The sequence below is a fragment of the Coenobita brevimanus genome, chromosome 12 (assembly GCF_032717465.1).
Source record: "Coenobita brevimanus isolate Jiangsu-jjx chromosome 12, ASM3271746v2, whole genome shotgun sequence".
Lineage (NCBI taxonomy): Eukaryota > Metazoa > Arthropoda > Malacostraca > Decapoda > Coenobitidae > Coenobita > Coenobita brevimanus.
In genome coordinates, this window is record NC_136965.1 from 791,876 (window position 1) to 810,761 (window position 18,886).

At 41.7% G+C, this 18,886-nt stretch overlaps 2 protein-coding genes across 2 annotated transcripts; one reads left to right on the forward strand and one right to left on the reverse strand.

The window, feature by feature from the left end:
- The first annotated feature begins 189 nt into the window (after positions 1-189).
- epsilonCOP (coatomer subunit epsilon) lies at positions 190-4,224 on the forward strand. Its single transcript, XM_080282911.1, has 6 exons — positions 190-285; positions 852-1,015; positions 1,779-1,931; positions 2,601-2,736; positions 3,239-3,463; positions 3,637-4,224. The coding sequence occupies exons 1-6, from the start codon at positions 190-192 to the stop codon at positions 3,751-3,753; spliced, it is 891 nt and encodes a 296-aa protein (XP_080139037.1). The 3' UTR covers positions 3,754-4,224.
- Positions 4,225-10,285: 6,061 nt separating this feature from the next.
- Positions 10,286-16,127, reverse strand: Hacl (2-hydroxyacyl-CoA lyase). The gene is made up of 10 exons (XM_080282919.1): positions 16,047-16,127; positions 15,534-15,642; positions 15,072-15,241; positions 14,086-14,270; positions 13,097-13,278; positions 12,717-12,877; positions 12,249-12,425; positions 11,795-11,934; positions 11,104-11,318; positions 10,286-10,709 (listed from the first exon to the last, which is right to left on the reverse strand). The coding sequence occupies exons 1-10, from the start codon at positions 16,122-16,124 to the stop codon at positions 10,423-10,425; spliced, it is 1,704 nt and encodes a 567-aa protein (XP_080139045.1). The 5' UTR covers positions 16,125-16,127; the 3' UTR covers positions 10,286-10,422.
- Positions 16,128-18,886: the final 2,759 nt, after the last annotated feature.

Genomic DNA, 18,886 nt, shown 5'->3' on the forward strand with positions numbered 1-18,886 from the left:
ACATTCCTCTAGTATACAAAACCAACATCAAAGCAATGAACTAATGCTGGAAACAGAAATTTAAGAACCAAAATACTAATTAAATAAAAAGCAATAAAAAGTTAGCCATGGATCCATATTTACTTCAGTTCAATATTAATAAGAAAGTATGATGGGCGTGTCATGTTGGTGAACCTGGTAGCTGTCAACATGGCAAATCAGGATGTGGATGAGCTGTTCGAGGTTAAGAACTCATTTTATATTGGAAACTATCAACACTGCATCAATGAGGCACAGAAACTACAGGTAATAAGCTGTTGTATCAGCCATGTAAAAGTCAAAAGGAAAGGGTGGTCTTGTAGGTTTATATACCAGTAATTTCAGAAGGATTGCAAGGTGTTTGGTTTTGGGAGGAGAATTTACCGGGTAAATTTGGCTGGAGAGACACGCCTTCATGAGGTGGCACCGATATAACCTGGTGGCTCCACTGCCTGGCTATACGAACGTCTCTAAACCATTTTCCAACCTCCCAGAAGGAAGGTGGTTTCCTGCAGAGGAGCAACTTGAACTTGTAGTCTTGTTCATCTGTTGCCAGATTCCATAATCCTGTAAGAGATCGCCACAAATAAACTGCCTCCCTGTCACTTTGTCTTGTGCCATATGGCTGCCTTTCCTCCAGCTCACACCCCCCTCCCTCATATATCCACTCCATCCCTCCATTTCGTCCTTGATCTCCCCGTTCATCGCACTCACAAACTGTATTCTTTTCTAGTCAGCCACTCATTCTCCGCTGGCATCAAATATTAACTGACATTTTATTAGAGTGGGAGTGTAAAATTGAACCTGAAATTACTGCATCTCTATCTTTTCAGCCAAGCACACCTGAGCTTCGACAAGAGCGAGATGTGTTCCTGTACCGAGCGCTGATAGGCCAGCGGAAATATGGTGTGGTTCAGAGTGAAATTAAGCCATCAGCGCCCCCACCCCTTCAGGCCCTCAAACTGCTGGCTCGATATTTACAGAGTCAGGGCAACAGGTGAGAACTACTGTGTGCCCTTCTTACTCATATTTGGTCTAGAATTACCATCTCATTTTCAGTACTGAGTTGTAACATGATAGTGATACTAGGATATGATGCTAGTCATGAAAAAGTGCAATGGAAGGGATATAATTATAGCCATGTATATATATTTTTTCTCTTACATTGCACTACATGAAGTAAGCCACAAAAGGACAGAAATATCAGCCAAGTGAAGGGAAATGGAAGATGGTTACTGGATGCATAATGGAAGCAGTTTTTTTTATTTTTTTAATTACTATCACTCAGACTTCTATTTGTCCATCTGTCTATCTGTAGCCAGGTGTTTTAAACCCAGAAGGGGTGGCCACAAATGTATCGCCTCCATGTCATCAAGTCTTCAGCAACCAGGCTGCTTGCTCATCAGATCACACCCCCTTCTACCATATACTTGTTCAACCCATCCTTTTGGTTCATCTTTAGTCTCCCTCCACCTTACTCAGCATATATTCCTAGTCAACCTTTCCATGTGGTGAATGCCTAATGGAACCTGCAATACTCTTCTTTTTTTTGCAATTGTTGTTACTCAAGCCTAACATTTTATGGCTTCATTTTTGTGATAGTGTGTGACTCCAGGAATGAGGGACTGAACAGAGATAGGCTGAAACAGATCAAGAAGTGTGGGAATCTGCCTTTAGGTGACCAAGGCCAATTCATCTAAGCATGTTGAAGCTGTTATAAATTAAATTAATCTCTGATGTCCTTTTCACATCTCTTCCAGGACGACAGTGGTGAATGAACTTGAGTCTGAGCTGAGTGGGAGTGTGGACCTAACCAACACAGCTCTCTTGGTTGTGGCGGCAACCATCTACTGCCATGAGGAGAATTATGAGGGTGCTCTAAGGGTCCTGAATCAGTCAGATGCACTTGAGTGGTGAGGATCTGGAATTATGTTTGCTTAATGAAGATGTGCTTGAACTCATATAGTACAGTACTGTACAGGGATCCATTACTTATATTTGTCTATACTCCTTTTACTATAACTTGACCTAAAATGGCTGTTTCTTCTTCTTGAATACAGAGTTGTGGGGTTAGATTAACATTAAAATATGATGCTAGTCAAAAAGAAGTGCTTTAAAAAGAATGCAGGGGTGAAGCACTGTATTTTCTGTCACTGAGCTATGTGAAATAAGCCACAAAAAGACAAAAATTAAGGCCAAGTCGTGGTAAATTTAGTATAGTTACTGTATTTATCTGCAGCCACAGACAAAGTGTTCCCTTACCACTCTGTCCTCTACCATCAGTCTGCTCTCCCCAGCTCACGCTTGGTGGTTGCAAGAATTAGGTTAAATGCCACTGAACTCAAGGGATTTATAAATAAATGTTAGACTTATCTTTCTTGTGAGAAAGATGTAGGTTGGTTATTCCAGTGGAGTGGAGTCAGGATTGTGAGGACTTGAATGAGAGTAGTGCATTTAATTGGGCATGTTGTTGATAATTCTTGGCCTCTGGAGCCTACCTCACTCCATCTTTAGGTGAGAAAAGAGACCAGGAAGAGGACAGTGATAATTATGTCTTACTGTTCTCACGTATTTTCTTCCAGCCGTGCCTTGATGGTGCAGACATACCTAAAAATGGAGCGTCCTGATGCTGCCCGGAAGGAACTGAAAACACTGCAGGAAAAAGATGATGATGCTACACTCACCCAGATGGCTCAAGCATGGACACACATTGCCACAGTAAGTATCATAGATTTACTCCTTGAATCCACCTGATGACTTTCTAGTTTTAAATACACCTTACCTTTGTCCTCCATTGGGTGGGAAGAAGCTTCAACATGCATTTGCAAATATTTGAGCATCAAATGTAAAAAGTATTACAAGAGAGCTGGTATAAAACAGAGCGGGGTGGAGGAATGTTATCAGGTGAACCTGTATCACCCATGCTATGTAGTACTAGCAGTAGTCCTGTAGTTGTAGCAAATTGTTCAGCGGAATCATGAACCCAGTAGACTGTAGGCTGAAGTTGCCCATCTCCCCCAGACCATCTTCTATTTGGGGGGATAGGGAGGGAGGTGAGGAACATTTGTATAACCAAACAGCTACACTACCTAGGTCTGTAAGTGCCACCACATGAAGACATTCCTCTCCAGCACCCTCAGGTTATGTGGAAAAGAGATGTCAAACTGTGGAAAGGGATATAAAAGATGTAAAACCGTTTTTTTTTTTTTCCCCCCCTCAGGGTGGTGAGAAACTTCAGGATGCATACTACATCTTCCAAGAGCTGGTGGACAAAAACATGAGCACACCAGTCCTGCTGAATGGACAGGCAGTGTGCTTCTTGGGGCAGGGCAAGTATGAGGAAGCTGAGGCCGCACTGCAGGAGGCATTAGACAAGGATCCCAATAATCCTGACACACTGATCAATCTTATGGTCTTGGCTCACCACACTGCTAAACCACAGGAGGTATGATTAGTGCATGCACACTTAGCCATAGGAAAAAAATATATACAGTGTAGCTTACATAAGAGGATAATATATTCACAACAGATATGGAATTTTAACTCCATCTTATAAGAATAACAATCTGCATTTTTTTAATTGTAAGAATATTTTTTAATCATTATTACTTTTTCCAGGTTGCCAGTCGGTACTTGGCTCAACTTAGAGATGATCACAAGACTCATAAGTTTGTTGAAGACATCAAGATCAAGGAAGAAGAATTCAACAGACTTGTCAAACAGTATGCAGCTTAGATTTTTTTTTTTCTCTCTCTCTCTCTTATTTACTGTACAGAAGATTGATGGAAGTTTATTTTGTAAAAGAAAAGTATGAGCTGAAGATAGGGCAACCCGATGGTAAAAGACAAGGTGACATGGAGGTGAATCACATAGAGTGATTGAATTTTATTTTGTAAGAGGTGGGTTTGAGTTTGTAAGAGGGTAGTCTGATGGCAGAGGACTGGGTGACATGGAGGAAATTCTTTTGTGGCCACACCTATTGGGATTAAGCTTTTGGTTGTAGACAGGTAGATGGTTTATTTTCCAAGTTGTTGTGGCCCAAGCCTCATGTGAACATAAACCCAGCCAACTCTGCAAACCTCCTTTGAAGGGATAGGGAGGGAGTTCAGAGATGTTTGTTGAACCAGGTAGCAAAATCATTTGGTTATGTCAGTGCCACTGCATGAAGGCATTCCCCTTCATGACTGTTGAAGAATGTTGAAGAATGTTGATTGAAGTTTATACAGGGTGTTCACTTTTTTTTTTTCCAGGAGGTTCTAGGGCTGATTTTGATGTAGTACTAATTGTAGCTGCAGGTTCATCTGAAATGCAATGCAGAAATGGATAGATTCTTTTCCTTCAGAGTATAAATTATTGTCCGCCCCCCAAAAATACATTATCTGCTCTGTTTCCCTGTCTTTGCATTGAACTTTTAATGTTACAAGGTCAGAGGATTTGTTTAATAAAACTAAAAAACTCTTTTTAATCTTTTATTCTGTTCATACCCAATATTTTGGATACAGGAAATGTGCCTTTCTTTTTTTTTTTTTTTTTTGGTTGTGTGTGTGTGGGTGGAAGAGGCTGTAATAAGGAGAATAATTAGCTACAGTACTGATTAGGCCAACACTTGAGTGTGCTGTAATAAAAAACTCAAAGCACACACAAAAACACACTATAAATCTGTATCTATCAGTCTGTCTATTGGCAGACATCTTTATCCCATATAGGTGGCTATACTTTTTTTTTTTTTTCTTTAATGTGAGGAAGAAGAAACCAAAGGCTGTGAGCCAGCAAAATTGTTCCTTCCAAGAGGAAAAAAATACAAGAGCCAAATTAAAGATCCGATCATTTCGAGATGCCTGGACACACTGCGTTTGAGAGACTGGAGATCATAGGAAGCAGGAAATACAGACAATATTTTTCCCATTTTTTGCAGTTTTTTTTTGCTCTATTTTTATTTATTTTTTTCCATTGTTTATTTCTATTTTCATAATGTTTAAGTTTTATCAATAAACTTACCAAATAACGATTTTTTTTTTTTATACTAGAGTTCAGTATGTATGTTAACCTTAATATATTTGAAAGTCAGTTAAATAAAAAAGTAAGATAAATAAACCAAAATAAATGGAAATAAAAAAAAATATATATTCTGAACCAAAAAAATACAAGTGATACAATAAGATGGAGTCATGGGAGATGAAACTGCCATCAGCAGTAAAGAGCACAGCAGATCCACCACGAGGACGAGGACAGTCACTCCAGGGGCAGACCAGATGAGGACGAGGACCTCTCCAGGCGCAGACCAGATGAGGACGAGGACCTCTCCAGGCGCAGACCAGATGAGGACGAGGACCTCTCCAGGCGCAGATCACATGAAGGGGATGGCCACTCCAGGGGAACACGGCGGGGCAGAACACCAGCATCATCATTCAAGCAGGGGTTGATGCAGAACGCCAGCATCATCACTCAAGCAGGGGTCGAGGCAGAACGCCAGCATCATCACTCAAGCAGGGGTCGAGGCAGAACGCCAGCATCATCACTCAAGCAGGGGTCGAGGCAGAACGCCAGCATCATCACTCAAGCAGGGGTCGAGGCAGAACGCCAGCATCATCACTCAAGCAGGGGTCGAGGCAGAACGCCAGCATCATCACTCAAGCAGGGGTTGAGGCAGAACGCCAGCATCATCACTCAAGCAGGGGTTGAGGCAGAACGCCAGCATCATCACTCAAGCAGGGGTTGAGGCAGAACGCCAGCATCATCACTCAAGCAGGGGTTGAGGCAGAACGCCAGCATCATCACTCAAGCAGGGGTTGAGGCAGAACGCCAGCATCATCACTCAAGCAGGGGTTGAGGCAGAACGCCAGCATCATCACTCAAGCAGGGGTTGAGGCATAACACCAGCATCATCACTCAAGCAGGGGTTGATGCATAACACCAGCATCATCACTCCAGCAGGGGTTGATGCATAACACCAGCATCATCACTCCAGCAGGGGTCGAGGCAGAACGCCAGCATCATCACTCAAGCAGGGGTTGAGGCAGAACTTCAGCATCATCACTCCAGCAGGGGTTGAGGCAGAACGCCAGCATCATCACTCCAGCAGGGGTTGAGGCAGAACACGAGGCACCATCACTCCAGCAGGGGTTGAGGCAGAACACGAGGCACCATCACTCCAGCAGGGGTCGAGGCAGAACACAAGGCACCATCACTCCAGCAGGGGTTGAGGCAGAACATGAGGCACCATCACGTCAGGGTGGACGGGAGATGTTGCTCAGGAGACAGGCAGAGAAACTACATGCAAACCTGTGAAGCAAAAATAAGTCAAATGCTGTTTATATTAACATTCAGGTATTATTGTCTCTTCAACCTCGCTGTGCATTCAGTGAGTTCTTATCTCTCTAAGACCACATCTTTACTCTTACGTACGTTCACCTTAAGATTCAGTTTCTTACACTCAAGATTTATTCGCTAAACTTTGCAGATCCCTCTCATCTTCACTTAATACACTATCATTTGCAAACGACACACAAGAAGTTTCCAAACGCTGCCCACTCTCACTAGGGCCACTCCAACATCCACTGCCCTACCTGGAGTCTCATATTACCCCATCCATTTACAGACTGAACAACAGTGGAGACATGACATTCCTCTTTCAAGCAGAAAAAAAAAAAATTACTTCAACATACGCACGCACTGCAGCAAAAACGACTTATGCAAAATGGTACATAAATAGGGGAAAAAGTCAAGGGCCAGATAATTTCTTTGAGTTTGTACCCTTCACAAAAGATTTCCATTAAAAAAAAATCCTCCACAACGACAGATTGCAGGAGAATTCACAATCTTGACTAAGTACCGTATAGGCTATGTAGACTTAGGTCAACAACCTAGTCAGTAAAGGAAACTCCGTAACACCTCTTCCTTTGCGATTTATTTTTGGATATGGCTGGTTAATATCCAGTTGTAAGTTCTTTGTGGAAATTATGGAGATATTGGAAGGATTTCTTTAAGACGTAAAAGGATAGAAAGGTGTAATAAGACAAATTGCTTAAGAAATGGTGCTAGGGAGCTTCCTTAACCAACGAAAATTCTGGTCTTTGCCCTTGAAATAGACGAGAGAGGACCCAGCAGCTGGAAAAGTAGTGAAGACAATAGCAGGGGCAAAACTGAAACGACGTCTTTCTACCCTGACCTCCTCACCTCGCACCCCTTTCCCCCCCTCCTCACGCCATCTACTCCGAATGGTAGCTTGAGGTTTCGTGTTGCCTGTTCCTTAGCGCTTCATTTTGTATATTACACCCCCAATAATTTTTGTGTGTTATCTGTGTGGGTTTAATGTCGAAGTAGTTTACATTAATAACAGACAAGAAGACATTGATGGGTAATGTGCAGAGTAAATTGCTAAAGAAGTGAATTCGAAACCTGCAGTGCCACTTCGAGTACAGGCTCGTGTCACACAACTGAAACAATACGTTACCTCAAATATATACCCTTCCAAATATTTTCCTAAATATTCAGATAGTAATTTTAAGCTTCCTTTTCTCTTTCTATCTTCAATTACTCAGCCACGGGAAAATTTTGCTCGTTTTATTGTATGAGAAGTGATAAAGAAAAATGTCATAAAAAATGGGAAGAGATCCTACAACAAAAAGAATATTTAATGGGTCCCTTTCATATATCTTATTACTCATGTGTATATTTTACTTACTGCATATTAGCCAGGTAAATAAGTAAACGTGGGTAATGAGTAGATGGGAAAGAGAATAAAGGCAAGTATAAGAAAATAATACAAGTGCAACAGGCAGAAAAGAGAAAGCAGAAGACAGAGATCTGGGGGAGGGGTGACCAGGGTGAAGGTGAGGGAAAGAGCAGTAGTCACCACCTTCTCTCAAGAGGGTTCAAGTTGGAGTGACTGTGGTCCTAGACCCTTTCTGGGGAAAGGAAGGGGATTCAGGGATCTTTGCATAACTCGGCAGGTCCAACACCTGGCTATATTAATAGCACCACATGAAGGCATCTCTCTCCCCCACCCAAATAATTATAAGGGATTATCTAACCCTTCCAGTTGGAAGAGTTTGGTCTGGTGGCTGCAAAATTTGAAAAAAAGAAAAGAAAAAAAAAGAAAATGAAAAGGTCTACAGGGGAAAGTACAGGTTCATGGACAAATTTTGATCCATAAGGTAAAAATAGGTCCATGGAGACTGCCAGCTAGCAAGCAGTGTGGATAGCTGCCATTAGGTGACCAAGGCTGAGAGATGCAAGCATGTTGGAGCCTTTACTAATAATACAATAAATGATATGATGGTGAAAAATAGGCGGGTGTTGGGATGACTACTAGGGAGTGTAGCCAGAGATGGGCCTATGTGCTATTTATCCCTCAACATGTACAGTATTTTCACTGTTCTGTTATTTACTTAGTATCAGTAACACATAAAAAAATACTGATGTATAATACCTAAATGTATGAGAAAAAACAAAAATGATTACCCTGGATCATGCATTAAGAATATCAGATAATGAAAACTGTGTGATGTCCCTAATTACTCATTTTATTTCTTCAATCTGAACACAATTTACTGCAAAGATGTCAATGATTTAACAACAGTTCATATAACCCCTTCAGTCTTGTGATGTGTTTTACTGGTTTATTCCTTCTACCTTCAGGTGATTTCCTTATGCTTTTGGGAGACACCTTGTAATGAAGAGGCAAATAAAAACCTCTTCAATTTCAAGAGTTTCTCCAGAGGTGAATATGAGAATCTGGAGACAGTAGTAGTAGTAGTAGTAGTAGCTGCGTACCCAACCTCACATGAACATGAACCCAGTGGACTGCAAACTTGTTATTCTCCAGCAGTCCACCATCTTCCTTTCCAGGGTAGGAAGGGAGATGAGGAACCTTTATATAAACAGGCAGAGGAACCACTTTGTTATAATGGTGCCATCACATGAAGGTGTCTCTCTCCAGCATGATGAGATGTGGAGCTGGAGTGGGCCAGTCTTCACACAGTGGCAAAGATATAATCACCTACTTGAATATACAGATGTCCTTCAACTCATTCCCTGTTCTCCAAACTGAGGATGATGTACAGCAAGAGAACTTTCGGTCTGCAGTCCACCAACTTTTTATTCACACAAGCCTGGGACCATGACAACAACATGAGATAAATAAAACTGTCAGGAGGCAGCAAGAATAAGCTAACAATATGTCAACTGATTCAATAAGCTAATATGCAAACCTCCACTCTATATAAAAAGACATGGTTCTCCTAGGAATAAATGCCTATGCTTACAATAACAAGAGATATGCAGTAGGCTACAATAGTTCCTAATGCTGACATAAGTAGCATCCACAAAACCTGCCGATGGGCACCTTGGCAACTGTGCACTTCACTCCCATACCTCACCATCATCATCATTACTTCCTATACCCAGTTATATTAATTTAAGGGAGTAGCCAAACACGAATTGCCTCGATGTAGTCCTGTCCTCCACCATCAGTTACCCTTCCTCAACTCACAGCACTTTCATCTCATACTTCTCCATCCCATCCCTCCACATCACTCACATACACTCTCCTAGCCAACCTCTCATTCTCCATTTTCTCCACAAGGCTAAACATCTTACGCTACTTTTCTTGACATTATTTCTAGAACAAAAGATCAACACCATTACACTCTGACCTGCTGTATATTAATCTGTCTATCTATCTATTGCCTGACACCTTTATCCAGTAAGAAGTGGCCACAAACAGATCACCTCCCTGCTGCCCTGTTCTCTACCAGATACAGAAACATATTAACATTACAGATACACAAACACACCCTTCAGTAAAAAGAATACACCTCTGTAACAAGTTAAGAACATTTCCCATCTACGTAAAACTAGAGATTTTTATTAATCAGCACCCCAGTCAGCTTGTCCATAAATTCACACCATCTAACAGTCACCTCTAAGTGTCTAAGGTAATTTTCTTCCTGATGATGAACTGGCAATCTGGGTGGCATGGAATGTACATATTTATTAAAGTCTCTTTCTACTCATCAGACAAAGGTGTGTAACCCCTTTTCAGTTTAGTGGGAGGGTATACATGACTAGTAACCACAGAGACTCATTCCTACCATATAACTACAGCTCGGTGAATTTCATGCAACCACAGCTAAGTATTCAACTTGTAAGAGTAACCAGGTTCTTTCAGATGCAAACATACAGCACTGAGTACAATTAATTTCACACTGACCTTCCACGAGTCCTGGACAGTGACTGAAAGAATGCAGCGCTATGGACAAGCAGGTTGGCAATGAGAATAATATATTACAGCAACATTGAAGACATGCTAATACATGCTTCAGTATAAGAATAAACATTTGTAGCTCATGTATAAGAATAAAAATCTCTGGCAAGTCAAAAACATTTCCCTTCTCTGTGCCACTAGAGCTTTGAGCGTGTGAGCCAGTCAAAGTCCTGTGCTTTACGCTGAGCCATGGGATTAATCATAATATTTATTAGTGTTGGCTTTCCATCATCCTTCAGGGCCTTAGTGACTGCTTCCTGGATGTGAGGTATGGAGGTGCAGAAATGTCCAGTGTCATTGAAGATGCTAGCCATGCGTTCATAATGAGCTGAAGGCAGAAGGGAGTTTGGGGGTGTTGCCAGGGTTTTGTCTCCACCCTCACGAATGTCCTTGAAAAGTTCCTCACTCATGCCACTGAAGATGCCTGAAAGGAAAGAAAAAACATCATCATCATCATCATCCAGACTGATGCAGTTAATAAATGACTGTATACTTTCTTTTTTAATATGGGAGGACTAAACAGAACTTACAAATGAACCAATACTTTTCAGATTAATTTATAATTCCTTATACAGGAACATATGGTACTTACAATAACACTGTATTGGAAAAATAGAACTAAATCACTGAGATGAATTGCTATTTAGATTATTAATGAGCATCTATCAGTTTTTTTTCTTGGTGTCTGGAACCTATCTCACCCCCATCCTTTGGCAGGAAAAGAGACTTGGATGATGATGATAAAAAAAAAAGAAAATACTGAAATTATCTACATGTTTAATATGCCTCACTTCAAAACCAGCATACAGTGCTCTCACCATTATTATTAACGATGATGATGATGATGGGCAGGTTGTATCTGTAGATCGTCTCCAGTTCCATGCCACTAAAGCCAAATGCTGAGTCGCCCTCCACACACACTACCCTTTTCCCCGGCGCATTGTCCTGCACCCACAGAGCTGCAGCAATGGCATACCCCAGACCAACGCCCATTGTCCCGAAAGTCCCTGCGTCCAGCCTATGTCGGGCTTGTCTGGAATTGGAAAAAGGATCATTAAACCTTTTTTTTACACGTAAGTACCTCCAAGGGCTATCTGTCTCACTATAGCCAGATACCGGTACCTTAATTCTGGTGGAAATGGTAACAAACAACTTAGTTCCACCATCAGGCTGCCTTCCCTTGAACTCTCACACCACCCTCATTTATATATCTCTCGTTCCTACTCTTGTATTTCATCTTTGGTCTCCCCCTTCACCTCCTCCTGAAGATGCACTGGAACTTTTAATTTTATTCTTGCTACCTATGGATGATTTTATTTAGCTTACGAGGAACTTTTACACTGTATGGATTTGATAAAGCCATAATTAACATTCAGTCTCCCTCCAAACACACCACCCTCAAACTTGGTGGTATGTCCAGATTTCTGCACTCATTACAAAACAGTTGAATGCCTCTTTTGGCTGCCTCCTTACTAATTATTTTCTAGTTACTGGTAGTTGTGTGTGTACCTGTTCAAGAGAATAGTGCGTCCAATGTCCATTGTGTTGGCACCCTCACTGACAACGATGCAGTCTGGTGGGAGGAGCTGCTGCAGGTGATGAAACACAGTGTAGTAGTTCAATGGCTCAGAAGTGTCCTCAGACAGTTTCTGTGTGGGAATATCAACGCAGTAAGTCATCATCATCATTATGACCCTCTCTCCCTACTAAGGACAAGATGAGGCATGGTCTTAAAAACAAGAAAAGAGAAAGTAAAAAAGTGGGAGAAAGTGAAATTAGTCTCAGTGCCTGGTTTTACAAATATCCTCTCTCCCTATCCCCTGAAAGGAGAAGAGCAGCTTCAGCCTATTGTCCACTAGGTTGATATTCAGATGAGCCTGGGACCACCACAACAACAATGCAGATGAAAAATTCACATATAGATGCCTTTATGAGACTCAGAGTGTTAAAGCTGCTGTTCTACCTTTGTCACTAATGCATTGGCTTGTATCTTGTCCTTAATGCGTTGCCACCATGATGATCCTGTGTGTTGGATAGCAGGTAGCATCTCACACAGCTGCCCACACACTGCCTTCAGGTCCCCAAGCAGGTTCACACTACCCTTCACACTGTTGTCAAATTCCTCAGCACAAATGTCAACCTGGGATGATATAAGCATGTTAATATCTAAAGTCTATGAGGCTTTTATAAGAAGAGAAGAGCAACTCAACATTTATTAATTTATTGAAAATATGGAACAGGTCAGATATACCCATTCTAAGCAACTTGTTAAGATTCATAAAACATGATGCATTTGATATGGAAGAAGTGTAAATGAACATTTAACATGGCCTTGAAAATAAGAAAATGGTCAATATATAATGTAGATCCACACAGAATAAAGAATTTTACACCAGTTCAGCTATGGGAGACACTCAACACAATGGCAGACCTGAATGAATTTGGCATCAGGTGAAAATCGAGGTGGACGACCAAAATGCAGCATCCAGTTGAGTCTGGCCCCAAGAAGGAGTATCACATCAGCCTCCAGCAATACTTTGGATCGTGCTGGTGCCACACACTGTGCATGGTCATCAGGCAGCACTCCTTTACCTGAGGACCAAAAATTTACCTTAGCATACTGTACTCTCATGCTGACATCTTGGTGCTGAATGGGGGAAGCCTTCATGTAGCGGCACCAATATTACTAGCCAGTAGAGCTGCATTGTTATACAAATGCCCCTCAACTTTCTCCCAATCCCTTAACTTAGTAATCATGTTGAGAGTAACCGAATTCCCTCAGATGAAAACAAATCAATCATACATTCATACCCATGGGCGTAGGAAGATAAGGTAGGCCAGTTTTCTCAATCAACATCTGCACTTCCTTCTCGGCCCTGGCATATGCAGCACCCTTTCCCACGATGACCAGGGGCCTCTGTGCTGTTACAAGGAGGGATGCAGCTTCAGATACAGCTTGGGGACAGGCTAAAGAGGCAGGAATTGGTCCACATCTAAAGGGTAGAAACAGGAAATGAGGATGAGAACTTTTCTCAAGCACACCACCCACTCAGTGTAGTGCAACCTTAAGGTGACTACATTAAGTGACAAGTCTAATGGTTTCTTGTAATCAAGAAAATCATTTACTACACTGGGTGGCAAGTATTTAATGATATGAAACCTAGTGGTCTAGTGGGTTAAGGTGCTCTAAGTGGATAGGGCTCACAAAGGCTTACATCTAAGGGGAGGGTGGGGTTTACTGCCCACACAATGCCACTCATGTGCAAGTAAGGCATATTGCCTTCATCTTAAATGTTGGGACTGAGTAGCCTAGTCCCAGACCATTACACTTCTGATTGGGTAAAAAAGGACTGGATGATGGATGGATGGATGTATGGCAATAAAATGATCAAGGGAAAGTAGAATGATTCAGAAGGGGAGATGGCTTCCTACTGAGTTCATACTGGGGGAACTCAACAAATGTACTTTGATACACTCATGCCTGCATCATATTTCCTGAACAGCTACATAATTTTCTCTCTCTCTCTCTTTTTTTTTTTTTTTTTTTTTTTTGTGGACGCACTGCACGTATATCTGCTACTTAGTCAATTCGCTGACTAACAAGTTCATCATCATCATCTTGACCTCTTTTTCCCAGCCATAGATGGGGTAAGGTAGGGTCTGGAGAGTAGGAAAAAAACAGACAGATGGTGAATTATGAAGAGCATGCCTAATAAAATGGACTACACGCTCATTCACTAACCATTCAAGCTCCTGGAATCAAAACTTCATCTCACGGGTAAAATTACAGAAGCTAATACCTTGGGAACTGTATAACTGTACTTTCATCCACACTCCCTCGCAGCAAATTTCCTGGGAAGTCAAGGTAGGCAGCTCCTGGCCTTCCATATGTGACACACTTGACGGCTTTGGCTACATGGTAGGGAATGGTGTCAATCCTTGGAGGCCTGGCAGAATACTTGCAAAACAGCCGACAAGACTCCACCTAAAAAGAATTAATTCACTATTATCATCTTGACCTCTTTTCCCATCTAAGTGTGGGGTGAGGAAGGGTCCAGGAAAAAATAAAAACCTGACAGAGGGAAAAAACTACCAACTACCTGCCTAATTAAATGGGCCAAACACCCATTAGCTCATAAGTCAAGCACCCAGAATCTTGACTCCACCTCACAGGCATTAATACCCACACTTATGCATCCATCTAACAGACTTAGAAAAAAATTCTAGGTAGGCAGAATGGAATGTACAATCAAGGCTGTATGCAATCTAAAGGGGTCACTCAATTCCCCACCCTGCACACTGCAGTAAGGTAATGTCTGCAATACTTTTGGAAGTGTTTTTGTAATTATGCAAGCTACTGACTTACTATATTCTGACTTATTATTCTGGTGACTTATTGCAGTAGCAAAATAGTATGTTGTAACTGTATTGGTATTTTTCTTTATAGATGGACTCACTTCTTATACACCTGCCCATTACAAGTCACTATGAAATGTACTGAAAGGTGTTAATAATGAAATAGCTTTAAATGAAGACTATCAGTAAAGCACAGCATCAGAAAACACTACAGGGTGTCTGTTCTAACCTGAAGATGATCCCCAGTCCCTTTCAGTTCATTTGAAGGCCAAGTGTAGTCATACTGGAGGGCTGATTTGACTAGTAAACAGGGAGACTCATTTCTACCTCATACCTACAGCTCATCAAATTTCATGCAACCACAACTTAGTATTTAGGATGACAGATTGGCACAGCTCCATCAGCTGCAAAACAACCCAACAATAATCACCTGTGGACATTCCTGGAAGGCCCCTAATCCTTCTTGGTCTGTGTCACTGGATCCTCCAATCACTAGCAGTGGCCAGCAGTTGCTCTGTGCATTGGCTAGCCCCCCAATTGTGTGAAGCAGTCCTGGCCCCGACACCACCAAGCATACTCCTGGTACTCCTGTCAAGTACCCTGAAGGGCAAGAGACAGGGATGAGACTGGGTCTTTCACAGTGTCATGAAATGATCAGTACTGGAGAGGTAAACCTTCAAATACTGACTCTGTTACAACCAGGCAACTCTATTGCACAGTCATACAAATGTCCCTCAGTTCCCTTTCACAGGGAGACAGTGGACTGCAGGAAAAGGGCATCTTCAGCCTGCAGTCCACCAAGCTTATGTCTGGATTTATATGGGCCCACAACAATAACCCAAGATTTTACAGACACACACAAAAAATAAAAACTGTACATTCTATATCTTACCTACTGCTTGTGCAGCATAGCAAGCTGCTTGCTCATTGCGCATGCCGATATATTTGATTCCTGCTTGCTGTGCTGCCACTGCCACCTCCACTACAGGAACACCTACTATCTGTAAGCACACAAATAACAGATACAGAAACTGCACTCATTTATATATCACAAGTAACTGAAAAATTATGTTATTGTGAAGCTCAAAATTCACTCCTCCTTCAAATAAGATCATGTGGTACATAATAAATCTGAAATACCATGAACTCTGCTTTGTATATCAACACTATATACATCACTTGACATGTTAACCCCTACCTTTTAATGATAAACATGTCTATGACCAGATAATGAAGCCTCTTGGTTATATCAGAGCCACCCAATAAAGGTGACCCTCGACACCAACTGTAGTACTGCATCTATTCTGTTTAAATACCTGTCACTATCCTTCAATACCATTACTGTACATACATACAGGTAACATTTTAAGACTAGTGCTTAATGTCAGTCACCAATGACACTTACCCCAAACATGTAGCGTATTCCTTGCTGCACCAGTGACTGTGCCAACACCTGGACTCCTTCAACCTCTTCACCAGACATTCTGCACTTTTTACTCTTTCCTGAAAGTTAAGAACAGCACTTATAAATTCATTTTTGTAATTTTTTTTATAATGGCACTACACCTTTATCAACCTATCAGAAATGTAGGGGCCAGAGGCTAGGGCACTCTGTTATCAAGCTGCCTTCTCATACCACACCCCTCTCATTCTCATACTTCTCCACCCAATCCCTGACTTATTCAATGATAAATAATAAAAATGATAATACTCGTACCCACAAATGGAAATTATGTTTGCTGAGGAGATATAATAGTTTCATTCCACCCTGAACCCCACGTTAAATAAAGGTTGACAGAAGCAGCCACTGAACCCCCAGGCTAAACTGAACATGAACCTACTGGATGGCAAGCCAGAGATACCTTTCTCTTGCAGTCCACCATCCTCCTGTCGGGAGATACCAAAGGTACTGAGGGAGGTATGTATAACAGGTAGTACAACCACCCATTTATATCAGTGCCACCGCAAGAAGGCCTCTCATCAGCACCAAAAGATAAAGGAATTCCTGTTGCAATATGGTCACCTTTCTGCACTAATCTCTCACGATTTGCCACACAAATTTATATTTTCCCTTCAAAAAGCCCCTCCCTACCTTAAACAAAGCTCTGAGAACCTTCTACCGTCATTAAACACCTGCTCTGTCGCCTCCACGTAAATATATCAACATCGACACTCACGATGACCTGCCTTCTAATCTTCTCCTTCTTGTCTATTGTGTTTTGGCCACGACATAAACAAAGCGTCGTCTGCAGGGGTCCAATGGCTATTGAAACATACTAAGACTAAAATATAAACTTAGGATGAAAGGGAATCCTTACATCCAATGAATGAAGAGGTAGCCCAAGAAAAATGTGAGTCGGTAAACTATAAAAATAATCGACATCATGGACACTGACATCATCTCAACCCTAATTTTTCTTCGGACGTGGCACTTGCTGGTGCTGTCGTGGTCCCATGCTTAACTGAGACCTTGGTAGACTGCAGGCTAAGTTATCCTTTTCCTTCTGTCCACCATCTTCCTTTCACGGGACAGGGAAGTAGTTCAGGGACGTTTGCATCCTGGTTTTATCGACGGAAGCACATGAATTAAGGTGTTCCTCTCCAATACCAAACCTTAAACTTATTAATGCCTTGAGTTATTTTCAAAGAGACAGTACCACACTCCTTGTCAGTCACTCCCCACAGTCACAAGAGACGTAGCGCTGTGTTATCGCTGTGGCGTGGCTGAAGGTCGCTCAATCAACCATCAAGATAACAGATAACGAATTTGACGTATTTAAGGCACTCTCTAGCGTTTTTACTCCCACCTACTCCCTCATCTACTTTCCTACCCAATGAAAGAAGGATCGTGGACTGCAAAAGGGCAGTTTAAGCCTATAGTCCACTGGGTTCACACTTAACATGAACCTGGGGCTACAACAACAACAACAACAACTATTACTACTACTACTACTACTATTACTACTACTACTACTACTACTACTACTACTATTACTACTACTACTACTACTACTGCTGCTGCTACTACTACTACTACTATAATACGTTGCTAACTATGGAAAAATGCTTAAAAAATTGTGTACTGCTGTAACATGATCCTATATTGCCATAAAATATCAGGTAAATGGCTACAAGAGATTAATTACAGGTGACATAAGAGCGTAACGCATTTTCCTTGGCGATTTATTTTGCATACTGTGCCTTGACATTGGCTTGTATGTTATGTAAGTTGTAGTTTCTCGTGGTTTCTCGCAGTTTCTCGTAGTTTGCATTAATAGCATGGAAGAGGACATTAAGATGTTATGTTCAGAAGAGGACATTAAGGTGTTATGTGCAGAATAAATCACTGGAGACATTTGTTAAGGCATTCCTAAAGCCACTGGGAATATGATACTGTGTCAGGTACGATAATTCTGAGTACATTTTCAAATTCATCGATCAGGAGGGAGGCCGTGATATTCTAAATGATCAGTATTGAGGGGGAGAGGCGGAGAGGAAGACCAAGAATGAGACGAAGAGATGGAGTGGAGTTATATGAGAAAGGGAGTGTGAGGTGGATGGGGAGAGGTGCAGGAGGGGGGGACCAAGGATGAGATGGAGGGATTGAGTGGAGATTATGAAAGGGAGGTGTAAGAGGGAAGGAGAGGGATGGAGTGGAGAGATATATGAGGGAGGGGTGTGTGAGCTGGAGGAAGGGCAGCTAAATCGCACAGGACAGGTGGACGTGGAGGCTATTTGTTTGTGGCAACCCCTTACGGATTTAAGGCGTCTGACAGTAGACAGACAAACATACATACATAGAGACAGACAGACAAACAAATAGATAGATGGTTAGACAGATAGACAGACAGACAGATAGACAGACAGACAAACAGATAGACAGACAGAAAGACAGATAGACAGGTGGATAGATAATAACAACAGTGGGTATGAAAAATGAATAACAAATTACTTAACGCATCCACACGAAAATCCTATTTGTCAAGGTGGCGTGAAATCATGGGGCACTTTGCACTAACCATCGCTCCTGGTGTCCTATCGATTCCCTCCTTGTGTACACCGTTACTTTGTGCAGCAAGTGTACAGGAGTGAGATAAAGATGAACGAAAAGGCAGCTATGATGTCTTTTAATCATATTTAGTCTTTCGCTTTTAAGAATTTAGTTTCCTGGGTTCTGTCTTCTTATTCCTTAACGCCGCTGCACATTTACTTTGGTCTGGCATAGATCCACAACTCCTTTCAGGT

What these genes read in the sequence shown, in the direction of transcription:
- epsilonCOP (XM_080282911.1), top strand. Translation starts at nt 190, where the DNA reads ATGGCAAATCAGGATGTGGATGAGCTGTTCGAGGTTAAGAACTCATTT. An exon ending in TTACAGAGTCAGGGCAACAG is followed by an intron (nt 1,016 to 1,778) that starts GTGAGAACTACT and finishes CATCTCTTCCAG; the next exon opens with GACGACAGTGGTGAATGAAC. An exon ending in ACACTGCTAAACCACAGGAG is followed by an intron (nt 3,464 to 3,636) that starts GTATGATTAGTG and finishes TACTTTTTCCAG; the next exon opens with GTTGCCAGTCGGTACTTGGC.
- Hacl (XM_080282919.1), bottom strand. Translation starts at nt 16,124, where the DNA reads ATGTCTGGTGAAGAGGTTGAAGGAGTCCAGGTGTTGGCACAGTCACTG. An exon ending in TTATCTTCCTACGCCCATGG is followed by an intron (nt 12,878 to 13,096) that starts GTATGAATGTAT and finishes TTTGGTCCTCAG; the next exon opens with GTAAAGGAGTGCTGCCTGAT. An exon ending in CCAATGCATTAGTGACAAAG is followed by an intron (nt 11,935 to 12,248) that starts GTAGAACAGCAG and finishes ATTCCCACACAG; the next exon opens with AAACTGTCTGAGGACACTTC.